Genomic DNA, 16771 nt, shown 5'->3' with positions numbered 1-16771 from the left:
ATAAACAAAGGACAAGCATTTCTTACTAATTTAAATAGGTTCTTCAGAATTAAACTACAGTAATATCCCGACTTGTGTGAACCCGGAGTTACGCGATTTTCAAATCTTGTTGATTCGTCTTTTATTTGCGCTCCACACAACTCTCGTTTACTCACTCCCCCACACTATTGTTCGGCTTACATGTTCGGACATGTCGCGCGGAATCGACATATAGCTAGAATTTATTTTGTGTTATTTATTTCTGTGTTTGTTATATCTACGGAGACTCGAGAGACTCTACTATGTCATCCAAACGAAGTAGAATTGATTCTTCTGCATCAAACAAGAAAAGGAAAACTTTATCTTTGGAATATAAAGTTAACATTATTAAAGATTTCGATACGAAAATGAAAATTTGTGAATTGGCAAAGTAGTTTGATCTGCTGGAATCAAATGTCAGAACAATTATAAAAGATAAAGAAAAAATTCACAAAGCTGTAAAAAATGCTCAATCTTTAAATTCAAGCATCATTCGTAAACATCATGGGATTATCCCTGAGATGGAAACAATGTTAAAATTATGGNTTTAGAAGGATACAGATACACGATCTCTAACCCGGAGGGATTAGCAGAGCTCCTCAAGCACACTGAACATCCCAGCTTTATCATGGTCCTGGATTTCCGATCACTGTACCCTTTGATCGAGATACCTCCTTGTTTTTGCAACATCAGGGACCTACTGTTTACAATCTTACGCAATGAAGAGTTCCATCAACAAGTTTTAGAGTTGTCCCATTTGATTTGTTACAGCTCGATCTTTCAATTCGGTGGACTTACGTACACGCAGGGTAAAGGGGTCCCCATGGCAGTGCTGTCTCTGGGGATCTGTGTGAGTTAGTAATCAGACAATTGGAAAACAAAATACTGCCGAATTTCCTCCAAAACATCATAACTTACAAACGATACGTTGATGACATCATTATTCTCTAGAGAGACTCTCCGAACATCACCCAATTCTTGGATCAAATGAACAACAATCCATACAGTCTTACCCTTGAGGTTGAGCAGCACAGCGACTCATCGGTGCATTTTCTGTTTGTCTTTGTTAACCTATTGCTCAAAGCAAATGTTATATATTTTGTATGTTAATTCTGTCATATTATATTCATATTTATTTTTTCTCTAATTGTAAATTAAATTTTAGTTTAGACTTAATTAATTTTTATTTAATATAAGCTTTAAATTTGTATGCATGCATGTTTCTTTAATTCTTTGCATATGATGCTCTAGATTGTAACTTTAGAATTATTGTGTTTAAATGTGAAAATGGCTACTTAAAAATACATGAAAGCATTCATTGGGCTGCAATTTGAAAAAATTGTAGTCCTATAAATCAGAGATGGGTTGGAAAACACTACATGTGCATGAGAACAATGACGAAGCACATAATGTGATTCTGTCATCATGATAATATATTGGATCTACTGTCTTATAGGGGGATCTACTGTATTTGTATGTGAAATTATACCCCGACTTACGCGAATTTGACTTACGCGGTTATCGCTCGGTTCCACCTATCGCGTAAGTTCGGGGTATTACTGTACATGATTCTAAAATTATAATCTAGAACATCCTATGCAAAGAACTAATTTTCATTTAATTTATGTAGGAATAATGATAGAAATAGAGAACTAGAAATTAATAATCTTTCAGTGTTTGTAACCATCTTGATAGAACGATAATGTTCTAGCCTTTGTAATGTCTCTAGCCTTCTAATGTCTGTAAGCTCTTTGGAATGTCATTCGTCTGACCCCCACATTGTCTCTCTCTCCTGTTCTCCTTGTCTCCCCCGCAATCCCTTGTTTATTGTCTTAATGGTTTAGGAATGTTGCTAAGTCTAAATCCCACATGTTTGAAGACTATTGTACAATTAGTTTTTATATTATGTTTGTCTTTGTGCTGCTCGACCTCAAGGGTAAGACTGTATGGATTGTTGTTCATTTGATCCAAGAATTGGGTGATGTTTGGAGAGTCTCTCCAGAGAATAATGATGTCGTCAACATATCGTTTGTAAGTTATGATGTTTTGGAGGAAATTTGGCAGTATTTTGTTTTCCAATTGGATAAGGCCAAGGCCCCTTCACGCAAATGATCGCGCCGCATTTAGAAGGATACAGATACACGATCTCTAACCCGGAGGGATTAGCAGAGCTCCTCAAGCACACTGAACATCCCAGCTTTATCATGGTCCTGGATTTCCGATCACTGTACCCTTTGATCGAGATACCTCCTTGTTTTTGCAACATCAGGGACCTACTGTTTACAATCTTACGCAATGAAGAGTTCCATCAACAAGTTTTAGAGTTGTCCCATTTGATTTGTTACAGCTCGATCTTTCAATTCGGTGGACTTACGTACACGCAGGGTAAAGGGGTCCCCATGGCAGTGCTGTCTCTGGGGATCTGTGTGAGTTAGTAATCAGACAATTGGAAAACAAAATACTGCCGAATTTCCTCCAAAACATCATAACTTACAAACGATACGTTGATGACATCATTATTCTCTAGAGAGACTCTCCGAACATCACCCAATTCTTGGATCAAATGAACAACAATCCATACAGTCTTACCCTTGAGGTTGAGCAGCACAGCGACTCATCGGTGCATTTTCTGTTTGTCTTTGTTAACCTATTGCTCAAAGCAAATGTTATATATTTTGTATGTTAATTCTGTCATATTATATTCATATTTATTTTTTCTCTAATTGTAAATTAAATTTTAGTTTAGACTTAATTAATTTTTATTTAATATAAGCTTTAAATTTGTATGCATGCATGTTTCTTTAATTCTTTGCATATGATGCTCTAGATTGTAACTTTAGAATTATTGTGTTTAAATGTGAAAATGGCTACTTAAAAATACATGAAAGCATTCATTGGGCTGCAATTTGAAAAAATTGTAGTCCTATAAATCAGGGATGGGTTGGAAAACACTACATGTGCATGAGAACAATGACGAAGCACATAATGTGATTCTGTCATCATGATAATATATTGGATACATTGGTTTTTTAAAAATATTTTTCTAGGTTTATTTTTATGCTTTTCTGATACTTTTCCTAGTTACATTGTTATTGCACAATTTCTATATTTTATGTATTTGAATTTTTTGTTTTTTCAAAATACGTTAACATTCCAAAATGCATTCCATTTGACATAGGCCTGAGGAAGATCTTGACTAGATTGAAAACGTTTGTCTTCAAAGTTATGCATATCATTAAACAGTACTGGAAACAAAAAAAGGCTCTAAGTTGAATAAGATTTTTATTAGAATTTGTTCTTTATATTTTCTCAAGAATAATAATTAAAAAATCAAACACATTCTAAGGATAAACATTTTCTGGATATTCTAAAATATTTTATAAATAAATTTTATTTATATAAAAATTAGACTTATGAAGGAAAGACTTCTCTATGATAATGAATAATAAAAATATAAATCATAAAAACAATTAAGTGTAGAAACTTAATTTTTAATTTTTTCAATAGAAATTGCATGCTAATTAAACTTAAACTAAAGGAATCAGACAACTGTTATAATACAGTAGGTGATCGGTTAACGAACAGTTCGGATTACAAAAAAATTGGATAACGAACACTTTCAGAAAAGATTTTTATGTTTGGACAAAGAACACCTCACAGAACAAACACAAGAAGAAGCAATGTAAAATAATGAATACCAATTTGTCTTCCCTTGTCTTCAGGTAACAATTTGAAACTTTTCAGAGCACAGGAGACATCGACATCGATGCTCAACCTGGTGTATACTGATCAGATAGTATTCATTCAAACTTTGAAACTCTCCCTTGTAATTCCAGCCTTTTATTTTTCTGACAGAAAGAATTTTTTTATAGTATTTGTGAGACTGTCAGGTAGGCACTTGTTAAGTTTTGCGTCGGTTTTTATTTTCAAAAGGTGAAAGTATAATAGCAGAGGTAGAGAGTGGGCAGAAGATGTCTGATGTTGCTGGGCAGTATAGCTTGAACAGATCTACAGCAGGCCACAGATCAATCTTATCTAAGAAAGATACAGTATTGTGAGATTCAAAATTTAGTTAATTTTTTAAAATAAATTTATTCCGTACCTACAAAATCGAAATATAGAGTCCTTAGGAATTTTATGTCTTAATATAAACATTCTCACGAGGAATCTGTGCATAGTTTACACTTACAGGCAGAATTCATCATATTGTTGCCATTCTATCACCACCTTTAACCCCACACCTGCTAAAACAATTGATCACCTGACTAATTTTCCCACCACAAAAAGTATAAAAGCCCTCCTCCTTCCCCTCTCGGGGGAATCGCCGATCATCGAAGTCGGACATAGCCTTCTCCATCGCAGACCTACACTTCTGTCGCAGACCTATACTTGTGTCACACCCCAGAATCCATTTGCACGATTGAAGGAAGAATTTCCCCGATATATCCTGATATATGCAAAGAGGTATGAACGCATATTTGTAAACTCTCTTTCTCCGCCATCCGCACAGTAGCAGGATAGGTTGTTATAACAACTTAGAGTAATTAGGTTTGTAATTTTTTTCCATAGATGATTGTAATAAACTCTCATTTTGTTTTTAAATGGTGTCTTTACTTGACTTACTCAACTGAGCCAATGTCTTATCGTCGACCCCTCTGACTCACCTCCACTCGTGTAACACATAACCGAACGTTAACTACCCTCCTTGACAAGAAAGTAGGTCACTGACCAACTGCCTGAAAGGAGAGGAATTCCCAACCTCCCCGGCAGCTCACAGTATAATCGAGAAGACTCAAGCAGCTTAAGGAGTAACAAAAATCACACCTGAGAAATAAAGAACATTGAAGAGCTCATAATGGAACCTGAAACTGATCTGATGAAAGAAAAATGCCAAGAACTCTTAAATGAGGAACACCAAGAAACTCAGTAAGATAAATTTTCTTCTGAAAAAGAGAATTAATGCCAATATCTGCTATTAAATATCTTTTGAAAAAGTGGGAGGATGTCAGAACAATGGTCTTAGAATGTCATCAAAACCAGGTTGAGGTTAATAGGCTTGGTGATCGCTACAATTACAATGCTATTAATTACTTTTAAAAAATTCTGAAGAAGAGAGAAAAGCAATCGACATTAGACAGATTCTTTAACCCCCACAAATGGAAAAAACATGACTAATAAAAATGTAAGACTGCATATATACGTATTTTTACTATTACATATAAATAAATGTAGTAAGAAAGCATATATTTTTTATTTTTTGGNGATTCTTTAACCCCCACAAATGGAAAAAACATGACTAATAAAAATGTAAGACTGCATATATACGTATTTTTACTATTACATATAAATAAATGTAGTAAGAAAGCATATATTTTTTATTTTTTGGAGTTTCCAGAACGAATTAATCAAATTCCCATAAAAACCTATGGTAAATCAATAATTGGTTAACAAACAATTCAGATAGCGAACAAAGTCTTAGAATGGATTATGTTCATTAACCGATCACCTACTGTTTCTTATTACAGTCACAAAGAATCATATATATGAAGAGTTTTATACCAGTATCATACTTACAATATTTTTAAGAGTATGAATATAATAGTTTCTTGGCTGTGCAAAACAGTTAATGCTAAACCCGCAATTCCTGCTTACTATGCGGATGCATTGCCAGTTATACTACCCAGATCTTCGGTCTGATCTCCTCTTCCAGTATATATAAGCTTAAGAAATAACCATCAACATCTATTACGGTGCCATCTGGGGACCCCCCATTGCCCTCTGCCAGAAACAGCCATTCAAGGCACTCAGTCAGCCATCGCATACCCGGCAAGGCACAGATATACAAATATAAACATCCACTGGTTTCTATGGGTGTTTATATTTATATAAGTTAATGTTGAATTGTTATTATATTCATTAATGAATTTGTATTGTTTTTAATTCTTTTCAGCTGCAACAGATACAGTATTAGAAACTCTAACAGATATTGCTCATGAACATAATTTAAGGATATGTCGTCTTCTCAGGATGGGTGTGGATAGACAAGCTTTGACAGGATATACTGGATTTATAGTAAAGTATCATATAAAAATAAATTTTTAATCAGTTAAAATTTATAAATTTAAATTCAATATTTTATAGGATGTAATAGAACAAGTTTTTCATGAAGCTGGCATTGGTAGCATAACAACATTACACAATTTTTATCAATCTAGAATGATTGATTATCATAAATTTCTGTTTCAAACTTGTCAACAACTTTTAGAAGAATATGAGAGATTAAGAACTCCAGAAATGAAAACAGATCTAAGTTCTAAACCTATAAAGTGAGTAACTTTATATTGAAATATGTTATAAAATTTAAATTTTTTCACTGCACAACACACAAGGAGTAGAATTGTGTCACTGCAATATTGAAGTGGGTGAATGTGTGGTTAGATTTAGGTTAGCACTTTTTACTTAATAATGTTTGATATTTTCTATTAAATTAGATGATTTGCTTATTCATATCACTGCACTAACCTAAACCTAACTGCATATTCAGCAATTCTCATATTGCATTCATGTCATGTAATGATGTACTGCTACTGCTTGTGTTGTGCATTGAAGTACAGTTGTTAAAAATAATTTTCTCAACTCAGAGGGCTCTGGAGCATATTCTACTGCTTGAAATGAAACATTTGGACAACAGATACTTCAGATGATACACTTGTCATTTATTAAAAATTTTAAAGTCTGATAGTTGCACTGGAGCTATGCAACTGAGGCCTGAACCTGTGTTCATTATCAGAGAATGGTATCTTAATGTGCTGATGACTTTTATGATCCAGAGCTTCAACAATGAGGCTGCCTTCAGGATACTATTTCATGCAAGATGATGCACCATCCATGTCTCTTGCCCTGTTCAACATGTGTTTGTGTTAAGGCAGACTTCACAGATGAACAAGTGATCAGTGATTATTTTCCAACAGCTTGGCCTCCTCACTCATTGGAACCATTGTAATATCTGGTTATGGGATTTCTTTCAGATCTATTGTGAAAGATTTACAGTATATCTGTGTAAGATCTAAATGACATCATTCATTGGCATGTTCTTGTGATTTAAAGCAAACTCATTGTATTCAGTGGTGGAAAACATGCTTTTGTGAATGGAGAACATTGTTGAAAATAATGGCAAACATAGTGAACATTTATAACTGTGATTTGCACAGCTTTAGCACTACCTATCAATGACTTTTTGTATGAAAAATTTTTATTTAATAAATAGAGAGCATATTATCTGAAGTACCTGTTGTCCAAATATTGTTTCATTTCAAGCAGTATAACACACTCAGAGCCCTCTGAGTTGGGAAAGTTATTTTTTAACAGTTCTGTATTTACCTGTCACATTTGACAGTCTATTCCAGGATCCCACTTGATATTTTGGAATGCACTAAAAAGTAATTATATGTACTTTTTCTTGTGCTACAACTTTCTGATTGATAATATTACTCTATTCATTAGGGCTGATATTACAACAGTTCTATCTGATAGAAGGGCTGGAGTGGATAAAAATGTGCATCATTGTGTAGTGCATGCCCAACAAATGGTCCACAGTGATCATCTTATTAGTTTTTGAAATAATTGGCAAGAGAGGATTTTGTTACCATCCTCTATAGAAAGAGAATGATTAGAGTTAAGTCTGTTCCAGCAACAATTTTTATTTCTCAAATGTTTTTAGCTATCTTAATGGCCATTGTTACAATCAAACATATATGTAATAGAATTCTTTTAAAATTTAAATTTAATGTTCTTAACAGTGTTCTGAACATGATTCTATAGTAAATAACTAAAATAACATAAAATACAATTCATAATTTTTTTTTGTATTTATGAATTGTATTTTGTTATTTAGTTTATTTACCATAGAATCATATTCAGAACACTATTAAGAACATTAAATTTAAATTTTAAAAGAATAATAATAACAAAGAAAGCATAAAATACAAAAACAGTGATGATAATTCGCCACAAATTCAATTGAATATATCTGATTGAACAGAAAGTTCTTGCACTTTTTAGAACTTTCTAGAATAACTTTTTTCTGGAACATCCTAGAATGTTCCTTGGTAGTATATAAACAGGTCGGGGTACATGCTATAAGAAAATACCAAATCCAGTCCTCTTACTCTATCATGGCCAACCAACATCCGCTAACCAAAGAGCAAGTTCACCTGCTCCTTATTTATGACTATTGTTCCAAAAAAAGCAGCCAATTCTATCACTGACATCAATGCTGCATTAGGCCTGGACACTGTTGCCAGAACTGCATACAATTGGTACGAACACTTCAAAAGTGGAGATCCCTAACCGAAGAAGATCATGCTCTCTTTCTTCTGGAATTCTAAAGGAATCCTCATGTTCTAGTTGCTGCCGCAAAATATAACCACCATCAACGCAACTTTCTGCTGCAAACAACTCGATGTCCGCAGCAGAAACTGGAGACTCGCCTGAAACACCAGAATACTATCCTGCTGCATGACAATCCATGGCCACATACATCTAGGCAGATCTACCAGAAGCTACTGGACCTGAACTGGGAGGTCTTGCTCCATCTGCCATATAGCCCTGACATTGCACCTTCAGATTACCACCTGTTCGCTGCACTCAACCATCACCTGGCTGGCAAGGAGTTCAACAATGAAGCCAACTTGGAGGCCAGCCTGAACAACAAGTCGCAGCCAGAGTTTTATCGAGATGGCATCCATTCCTTGCATAAGCAGGAAGTGGTCAACAACAATGGTGATTATATTGATGATTGAAGTCAATTCTGTATGTAAATTTTCTTGCCTAAATGAAATGCGTCCAAATGTGTGAGAACTTTCTGTTCAATCAGATACATAATAATAAAGTATAATTACATAATGTAAAGCATGTATAAGAAATGAACCTTTTTGTAAACACCGGAGGAAATACAATTCACCACACCCAAAAACCTTTGTAACTCCAGTGATATGAGTTTACACACCAGAGAATGTTTTCGACCCCATCTGGGTCTTCATCAGGCTACGGTTATACGGAATTCGAACACATGCAGAATGGAACAACAAAACTAAACGAATGCTATTCAAACTTTAGAAAAAACCAAATTTAAGAATAAAATGGAACATTACCCATGTGCCGAAACGTTTCGCAAACGTGAAGTGGCGCATGCTTAACTGTCATTTTGGCACTGGGTAATGTTCCATTTTATTCTTAAATTTGGTTTTTTCTAAAGTTTGAATAGCATTCGTTTAGTTTTGTTGTTCCATTCTGCATGCATTCGAATTCCGTATAACTGTAGCCTGATGAAGACCCAGATGGGGGTCAAAAACGTTCTCTGGTGTGTAAACACATATCACTGGAGTTACAAAGGTTTTTTGGGTGTGGTGAATTGTAAGCATATAGTTTTGACCTCATCTTGGTTTACAACATACTTCCAAGCAAGTGGAATTCTTATGATTAATACACAAATTTTTAATACTAAGTTTGTATGTAGTTATTTTTTTAGGGATTTTTTCCCATTTGTTGATCCCTGATGGTTTTTAAGAGGTTAGTGTCCATGAAGTGTGGTACATATTCAGGAACCGTTTCCATAATAGCCAGCTTCATGATGTTTTTCCCTTTACGTATGTGGTATTGATGTTCCTTGAGCCTGTAGGAAGGTTTCAGGATGTCTGCTTTATATATTTGCTGACTTTGTTTTCTAGACCAGTAGTGAAGGATATTTCATACACTCCTGGGGTTATAGTAGGATTGGTAGGTCCTTTGTTATAAGTTACTGGTGCAATCCTGGGTGGAGTAGGTTTATCTTCTTTGAGGGAGTCTTCTGTGGTTGTGTATATTAACTAAGGCATTGATGGTGTATTAATTGTATCTATGAGTGGCTGCTATGTTTCTTATCCTGTTCAACTCCTTTAAGGTGTCCCTTATGTCTGTGCAACGTGTATAAGCTCTTGATAAAGGCTTTGAAAGCCACCATTTTGTCTGGGAGGATCGTTGGGATGTTGGTTTATCATGTACATTTGTGCCTATTTCCCAATTTATTAGAATGATGTTTAGATCTAGGAAGTGCATTTTTTTATTACTGAATTGGTCCAGGGCTATTTTTAATCCATTGGAATTGCTATTGTGTTGATAAAGTTTTGTATTTTCGGTTTTGTTTCATATGATCAGCACATTGTCTACATAATACCTATATAAAATATTATTTTGGACTTTAGGAATAAAAAGAATAGATTTTTTTAAGAAAAATCAGGCATTAATATGATCCCTTTACAATAATCAAACACAAATTCAAGACTATATTACATAGGGGCTATAAACAGAAAACTTTCATACAGATCAAGGAATGTCATAAACAACAAACATACTACAGAATCATCAAAAATTTATTGGATCTTAACCATATATTTTTGAGCCAAAACATCATTACTCAATGTGTTGAATACAGATCTATTTTCATTTGGAAATCATTATACATTTCTACATTAGAACTATTTAACAATCCTAGTTTAGAAATCTCAGGCATATGGATCACACTATTTAAGCTTTTAAATGATTAAGTATTTGGTGCAAAGTATTGAACTAAATTTATAGTTTTGTTATTTTTTTTCATAAGTGTCATTCTTATTTTATTTTCAATTTCTTTTAATTTATATTATTGATTATTTTTATCATTCTTTTATCTGATTTTAAAATCATTATAATTTCAATATCTTCATTAATATTTGCAAATTTAAATGTGTTATTTTTTGATCAAATGAGTTTTTATAAAAATATATATATTTTTAAATATTCTGTCTTCAGGTAGAAGTACTTGTTTTTGTTATTATGAAAGTGATAATTCCATTATCAGTAAATAATTTTAACAGGAAAGTCAGTATTGTTTATTTTGTAGATTCCAGAATAACTAGAATGTGAATATGTTACTAATTAGTTAGTGTATGAAAAGAGGAAAAACGTTATGTACAAGTGAAAATTAAAGAAGTCTGTCAAACACAGGCAAAAATAACTGAATTTTGTTTTAATGATATCCTATATCCTATACTATCAATAACTTTTTCTTTTTTGTTACAATTCTGATATCTGAAAGTAAATATAAACTAGTATACGATATACAGGTTTTTTTTTTCATTGGTTTGCTTATGTGAAAATCTGACAAGATGTGGAAAAAATGCAAAATCTAAATAATGGCATAATGACTTGATAAAAATATACAGGTAATCCCCGTATAACACAGCATTTCTATAGCATGGATTCACTCTAACATGGTTTGAGAATTGGGTAAAACCCTCATACAACATGAAATGTAATAAATTTTCACATACTTAAGTACTAATAGTTTGTGAAAATTATTATTTTTGTGAACTGTTAGTACTGTACTTAAGTATGTAAATTTTCTTTTCCGCCTTCTGTTGATACATGTAATCCTTCTCAAAACTTGTTTCAGTGTTGCCAGATCTCAACGCTTCTGATTTTGTGTTGCCAGATGTTTTCCCTTATTCCATACTTGCCTTATTCTTCATAAGTGCTTAGCACCATATAAGGAAATTTATAAAGATCTTTTAGCTAAAAGCAAGCAATCTAAAATAACATCTTTTGCAAAAGGTAGAGCATGGATCTGAAATAATGCAGAAAAATGCTCAAAGGATAAGATATCTTGCCAAAAAGAAAATGCCCTCGGTTAATAGTGCTTAGTGGTGACGAAGAAAACATTGTTTAATTTATATCAATATGTATCGTTTAAGAAAATTTAATAAAGATATTTATCTTAATTATGAAAACATAATAGCATGTTTTTAATTTTTGGAATCTAACCCCTCTTTTTGTACTAGTTCTTTGTTTCATATAACATGGATTCGCATAACACGGCAATTTTTTGGAACATAACTCCCGTGTTACATGGGGTTACTTGTATATATTTAATACAAAATTTAATATGAATAATAACTTTAATACAAAAAATATATATAATGCACAAAATAACAATTTTTTTAAAAAACACAAAGGAACATTTAATTCACAAATCCCATCAACAAGCTTCAGTTCATAAATCTATATTATGCATTCTAGAATTTTCAATATTTAATTAATTATTAAAATAATAAACTTATATTTGCTAGAATAATTGTTTAATCATTTATTTGTTACTAATTGTTAAGTTTGAATAAGTTGTTGTTATTTTTTTTTTTAAATTTAAGAATAAAAGATGAGCCAATGTCAGAAATAAATTTTCCTGTGAATGAAGAAATTGAGGAAAGTGCAATGGATGAACCTCATACACCTTTGCAACTAGAAGAACTTCCAAGTGCTTTACAAACTTTGGAAACCGAAGGTTCTGCAACTATGAAAGACGAAGAAAATATGAAATGGCCTGGGCAGAATGTTAAAAAAGAAGGCTCGTAAGTTATTGATTCCATGAAGTTAGTCTTTTAATACTGTTTTAATAACCTGTGTGAAATTTTATTAATAATAACTTCACTAATATAATTCTTACCAAACTGACAAATTCTAATTACCTAACAAGATTTACTCCTAATAAATTACCAGTGAATCTACTCCTAACCTTGATCCAGATGATGAGATTGATGGTAGTGATTCTCCTACATCTTCAATGGTTAGTGACATTGATATGTCTTCACAAGGCATAAATTCTATCGGAGTTACTGACATATCCCCTGGTATTGAATGCACTCGTATTGGAAAACCCCCAAAGAAAAAGTAAGTTAGCATATGTAATTCTTACTTACAGTTATTTGCATGTAGAATGCATTTGTTTAATTCTAATAGTTTTTGTCTATTAGAAATTAATTATTTGTTTATAAAGTAATAAAACTAATATATTTTTGTAAAATGTTTAATAAAAATTAAATTATAACTTTTGTAATTGTACATTTTGATAGGTATAAAGCATTCTGATATATTATCTACAAATATAGAAAAATTTAGATGCATGCAATATTAATGTCAATATCTATTCTATTTGAAATAGTAGAACAATTTATGAATAAACTATATTGATACAATATTCATTACAAATAATTCAGAAGTTAGCTAAAGGATTATATAGATACATAGATGGATTTATTTTTTATAATCACTTTTTAATGAAACATCAGTTAATATATAACACATAAATAAATATAATATTTTCAGAATTTTTTAAAGTTATTTATTTATTCAATATAAAATATTTTTAAAGTTTTAATGACACATTATAGATAGATTCACAAAATATTATGAGAATCATTATTATTTCTTTCACTATAAATTAGTCAAGAAATGAGAATAATGTTGAAGAATATTTGGATGATGATACATTTTGTATGTTTTCTATTAAAAAAATATTGAAAATATAGAAATTGATTTTATGGTAATAACTAAAATTCATTAATATAAAATATGCAATATAAAAGACATTTAATATTATATTAAAGATTAAAAAGTTTTAAAATGTAATTAAAAACACAAATTTCAGAAAAAATTTAGTATTAAAATTAATTTCCTTTTTAATAATCATATTGATAAGAGCATACAAGTGAAAATTTCATCAACTCTGTAAATTTGTAACTTTCCTTCTTATTGATCATCAATTTTTTCTGTTACAAAATCAAGAGGTCAAAAGTGGCTCAAAAACATACATATAGATATAAATTTAGGGGCTGTCCATTAATTAACAGTTATATAAAAGAAGATAGAGAATTTATTTGATTTTCCAAATGGTTCAAAATATCCAACTTAAGTTTTGTGAAGAAAGGAATATTCTCAGATCAATATAAAATTAGATTCTAGAAATATTGATGATTTTATTTAAAAATAAGCCTAATCAATAATTTGTAAATAATGTATAACTATTAAGATTTGACAGTAGGCATTTGACAGTATAAAAATATTTTTTGATTGAGAATCAATTATCTATTATATCTGATTATAATATATGTAGTTTTTCTCATCATAAGATAAAAAAACTAATTTGGATGATGATTCAAATTAGGAATAGGAATCAGTTTCTTCAACATCACTTTAAAATCAGTTTGACAATTTTATCATCTTTAATCATATTAAGAACTATAATACAGAAGTGGACTCCAACCATTTAATATGAGAAACTTTTATCATACAGGCGTTAAATTACAAACAAATGTCCATTTTTAACGACCTGATGAAGACGAAAATAATTATCTTCGAAAGCACTTGTCGGTCTAGCGACATTTGTTTGCAATTTAACGCCTGTATGATAAAAGTTTCACACATATTAAGAACTTTTCATTGCTTGAATATTGCCATTTTGATGGTATAATAAAATTGATATAATCTAAAATGTACTGAAAACATTTCAAGTCTTTAATACCAAAAGAAATGACGTAACAATTAAAATTTTTATTTCTAGTATTCTGTATAAATTATCAAATGTTTAGCACTTGAATGATTTTAATCTCTAATGATCACTTTTTACTAAGTTTGTCAATTAAATCCCAGGAGTACATAAATTTTAAGGAAACTACAAGTTTGAATAAGAATGAAAAAGTTTTCATATATGTGATATTTTTGAAGAACCAATGCATTTTTGTATTTACTTGCAGAACTGTTGGGAATATTTTTAAAACTCATTTAAATTTATTGGTGCCAAGTCATTTGTAAAATTTGCATTTAATGCCTTTTATATTATCTTTCAAAAATCAAATTAATGCTAAAAGAGAACAAGGAACAATATGTAGAAGATAAACCAGCAGGATAACAGTATGGTTTAATTCTAAATTTTATCAAATCTTTCTCTAATGTCATTGCACAGTGAGACTGTGTGTTACTGTGTAACAGGCACCAAATTCTTCAAAAAAAACATCTGATTAAAAAATTCATCTTTTGAAAAGGCATTTGACAGTTAATTAATTAATGTTGTGATTTTTCAAAATATGAGGGCAGGCTGAAAAGTAATGCACATATGCTTGTAGAACATGAACAAAAACAAATAGCAATATCGGGCAAAAAGTACATTAAAGTATAATTTTTAAGCTTCAAAATCATATATTTATTTTTCAGCATAGTCACCATTAAGGCTAACAAATTTCTCCCAACGTGTAACAAGTTTTTTCATTCCGTCACTGAAAAATTCTTTTGACTTTTCTTGAATCCAGGACTTGACAGCTGCCTTCACCTCATTGTCTGAGGTGTAATGATTATCCTTGAGGTCTCTCTTGAGTAGAGGAAACAAATAAAAATCAGAAAGCGCAAGATCGGGGGAATAAGGAGGGTGTGGAATCGGTTCAAACTTCAGGTTTCGCAGAGCCTTTCCAGTTGTGCGCGAGGCGTGTGGATGAGCATTGTCATGTTGCAAGATTATTGGTGCCAGGCTGCCTCTAACATGTCAAACTCAATGTCAGAGGTGTTTTAGAGTCTGTATGTACTGAGAAGAATTAAACATTGCAACAAGGTGCAACGGTAATTGTCTGTGGCAGTGATCGGACTTCCGCTGCATGTTTCATCAACAATTATGGCTTTTCCAGGCTCGCAACCACGAAATTTTATTATCCATCAATTTACAATAGACCTATCAACAGCATCGTCATCATAAACAGCCTTTAAACGTAATTTTTTCAGCAGTTAAAAATTCGATAACAGCACGCTGTTTAACTCGCATTGACATAGCATCAGAACATGTCTCCATATTTCTGCTTCTCAAAATATTCTTAATGAATGCAACAACTTCAAACTGTGCATGCACATAAAGGGGGAATGTTACTTCCATATGTCACCTGGCATGCTTCTGAAAATCATTTTGTTTGTACTCTATAAGCATGTGTGCATTACTTTTCAGCCTGCTCTCGTATTTTGCAATTCAAATTGTTGGTTGTCCATTGCATTTTTTACCTTCAGAATTTAGTCATTACAAATCTTGTGCTATTTTTTTAGCAACATGCAAATGAAAAATAAATGTATAATAGTGACTTAGGGCACTCAAAAAAACACTGTTTACAATAGAACCATAGACCAAAAAAACAACACACTATATTGTTTCATATAAACAATTCAGAATATTTAATATTTGATAGGAAACTTGTCACATAGACATTTTTGTTTTGCTATTTGATTCCACAGCAGTAAATAGAAGCTACTTCTAAGAAGCCTGTTATTAGTCATCAGTAAATGAAATATGCATGAAAATGTTAACATTATTTTTGATTGCAAGTAAACAGTAAGAATGTTTGTGAATCTACTTAGAAAGTTGTAAGATTAATACAACTTTATGAGCTGATAATTCAATATAACTTTTACTTTCAAAAGTTCTAAGTCTCAAATATGATCAACATGTTTGTTGCAATCAATACCAATATAAGCTTTTAATATGTGATTTCCTTCCACAATGTTTTATAGGCATCTTTTATAGGATTCTGATAAATGTTAAAAATTGGCATGTCCATAGTTTTGATATTGCCAATAAAAAATTTATATAGAAAAATATAACAAATTATTGCTCTTATTATTAAAATATATTTGAAAATAGAAAGTAATCATATAAGGTAAACCATCTTTGTATACAAATCTACTGAAAAGTTCCAGGAATTAAATTTTTTTTATTGAATTCAATTGATCCTTTATGTAACAATTTTGCTGATTTTATTTTCAACATATCCTCTTCTTTTGATACATAAATGGATTGTTCCAAAAGTCTCTCAGTTGCCCTAGGGAAGTTTTTCTGGGATGATGTTCAGGTATGTTATTGCTATTCTATGAA

At 31.6% G+C, this 16771-nt stretch overlaps 1 protein-coding gene across 3 annotated transcripts in view; it reads left to right on the top strand.

The window, feature by feature from the left end:
• The window catches only part of LOC111620161 (STAGA complex 65 subunit gamma-like), a 41116-nt gene that overhangs the window by 22974 nt on the left and 1371 nt on the right, over window positions 1-16771 (top strand). For 2 of the 3 annotated variants that reach the window (XM_023362035.1, XM_023362036.1), the window contains exons 6-9: window positions 5969-6090; window positions 6160-6344; window positions 12240-12440; window positions 12589-12759. In XM_023362035.1, the coding sequence (XP_023217803.1) occupies window positions 5969-6090; window positions 6160-6344; window positions 12240-12440; window positions 12589-12759 (679 nt within the window). The remainder of the gene's footprint in view (window positions 1-5968; window positions 6091-6159; window positions 6345-12239; window positions 12441-12588; window positions 12760-16771) is intronic. The other variant, XM_023362037.1, reaches the window with a different exon arrangement.

This window comes from Centruroides sculpturatus, unplaced genomic scaffold, assembly GCF_000671375.1.
Source record: "Centruroides sculpturatus isolate CEXI.00-Female unplaced genomic scaffold, Cexi_2.0 scaffold202, whole genome shotgun sequence".
Lineage (NCBI taxonomy): Eukaryota > Metazoa > Arthropoda > Arachnida > Scorpiones > Buthidae > Centruroides > Centruroides sculpturatus.
Note: the sequence above shows the minus strand (reverse complement) of the source record. Positions and strands in the feature narration are given on the sequence as shown.